We start from the raw sequence: 2,512 nt of genomic DNA on the forward strand, positions 1-2,512 counted from the left end.
TCAATTCCTAATAAATAATAATAACAATAACAATAATAATAATCTTTGACCTGTCAGGTTTTATAATGTGTATTTCTGTATTTGACTCTGACCTGCAGATGTCCAGCAGCTGTTGGTGAGAGAAGACGTTCCTCCTGAGCAGCAGGAGTGGAGCTCCAGTGTGGACCAGGAGGCCCTGCATATTAAAGAGGAGCAGGAGGAGCTGTGGGGCAGTCAGGAGGATCTCGACAAGTTCCCGTTCATAGCTGTCCCAGTGAAGAGTGAAGATGAGGAAGAGAAACCCCTGTCCTCACAGCTTCATCAAACCGAGGACATGGAAGCAGACGGAGAGGACTGTGGAGGACAAGAACCGGCCAAGAACTCAGATCCGCGTCCAGATCCTCATGACAAAACCGGAGACTCCTCTGAGACCGACGTCAGCGATGATGACTGGACGGAGCCCTCGGGACTTCAGTCAGGTTTAAACTCCGTTGTGAATAATGGACGTAACTCCGAGAAGGAGACATTCATCTGCTCCGAGTGTGGAAAACCGTTCGTCCACAAGACGAATCTGAAAAGACACATGAGGTGTCACACAGGAGAGAAACCGTTCAGCTGCTCGTTTTGCAGTAAAAGCTTCACTCGGAGGGAGCACTTGGTGGCTCACGTGAGGTGTCACTCAGGAGAGAAACCTTTCAGCTGCTCCGTTTGTGACACGAGCTTCAGTCACGGTTGGTCTTTGGAGAAGCACATGAGGGTCCACACCGGGGAGAAACCATTCGGCTGCTCGCTTTGCGGCAAAAGGTTCAGGCAGCGCTCAGACTTGGTCGCACACTTCAGAATCCACACAGGAGAAAAACCTTTTCGCTGCTCGGTTTGCAACACAAGTTTCACTCAGAGACACACGTTGGTCCAGCACATGAGGACCCACACGGGGGCAAAACCGTTCGTCTGCTCGGTTTGCGGAAAGAGCTTCTCACGGAAGGGACACATGACGAGACACATGACGGCTCACACAGGAGAGAAACCGTTCAGCTGCGGCGTTTGTGACAGACGCTTCACCTGGCAGTCGCAGTTTAAAAGACACGAGTGCGCTGGTGGGAGCAGCAGAGCGTCAACCGAACATTAAAAAGCAACCCGGAAAAAAAACTTCCGGATGTCTTTCACCTGTATTCAAAGGTTGACAAGAGTAACGTGCAGGTACAGATGCAGCTGTCCTGTCTCTACCTGTCCCCAGGACTGTAAATGTTACAAAAAAATAAAAAATAATTAATACAATTTTGTGCGTCATTTGCATTAGCTGCACACCTGCTGTACTTCCTGTTTAGAAAACTAAACAGGAAATCGTACAATTGAGAAATTCGGACACGTTTTTTTCAGCGCATTTAATGTAGATTGAAAAAAAAAGGTCCGTGCGCATAGGATTTGTTTTTTTCCGCCACCTGCTTTTTTTTAATCTTTGAAGCTTCCACTTTAAGATACTACCAGATCCCAGGATGAAATAATGTCCCACGGGAGTTATTTTTAACCCTTTATTACACCTATCCCGAACCTGAAAAAGAAAAAAAAAAAGGTATATGTTATAATAAGACAAATTAACAAATTTTTTTCCCATACAATTCTGACCACAGGAATTCGATAAAATGGTTATTTTGAGGAGTCCAACACATCTTGACTCTACACAGGGACACAAAAATTATATACGGCATATACATACAAAATGAACAACTTTTTATCGAGGCACGGTAATACAGTAAAACGTAGAAATTCAAATAAATAAAATATATAAGGGGAATGACATGAGATTTAAAGTAAATGAATAAAAAAAAAGGGTAAGTTGTATACAACAATCCACTAGAGGTCATCATATATTTCTGTATAGTTCATAATATATAACAATAAAAATAAAAACAACAACAACAATATTATTTGTTGTGAGTGCGTCCTGTAGAGATTTTGGTCGATAACCAGTCCTGCACATCCTCTCAAAAAGTCATAGAGTACATACAGCAGCAGCTGGTAGTTCCGCAAATCCTTGCTACTTTTTTGTTATATTTGTCTATTTTTTCGGTACCATGGCCTCTTTTGCAGAAGCACGACTTTTCTATGATAGAGTGGCACTTATCAATTTTCGGAGAAGTTGTGTGGGGTTTGGACTGAATGCAGCAGACCGCGAGAGAATCTCCACCGGTGGCTTGTGCCGAATGACAAGTCAGACCAGAGTGGAGAAACTAAACTGAAGGCACCAGACAAAGAGAGGGAGGAGAGCTGGTATCAAGGCGAGGCTGACCCGACCTGGACCGAGAGCTGTTCCTCTACCAAGTCTTATTTTGTCAAATGTAAAGGAGATAAAAGTGGATGAATTGCGATTCAATATTAAAAAATAGCTAACGGTACATTTTTTATTAAAACTTGCAAAATTTAAATTAAAGCATGCTCTACCAAAATATCGATTTATCCTGTCATGGTTAAGGAAGTGGAGCTAAGCTAACAACATAACAATAACACAATAGCTCTCAGGACACGAAAATAA

At 43.0% G+C, this 2,512-nt stretch overlaps 1 protein-coding gene across 1 annotated transcript; it reads left to right on the plus strand.

Annotated features, from left to right (window-relative positions):
* Positions 1–98: 98 nt before the first annotated feature.
* Positions 99–1,257, plus strand: LOC121966832 (gastrula zinc finger protein XlCGF8.2DB-like; the record flags this gene model as incomplete). Its single annotated transcript, XM_042516906.1, has 1 exon — positions 99–1,257. A coding segment is annotated over one exon (1,010 nt), but the record flags the coding sequence as incomplete, so codon positions are not given.
* Between the last annotated feature and the right edge of the window lie 1,255 nt (positions 1,258–2,512).

The sequence above is a fragment of the Plectropomus leopardus genome, unplaced genomic scaffold, assembly GCF_008729295.1.
Source record: "Plectropomus leopardus isolate mb unplaced genomic scaffold, YSFRI_Pleo_2.0 unplaced_scaffold26038, whole genome shotgun sequence".
NCBI lineage: Eukaryota > Metazoa > Chordata > Actinopteri > Perciformes > Serranidae > Plectropomus > Plectropomus leopardus.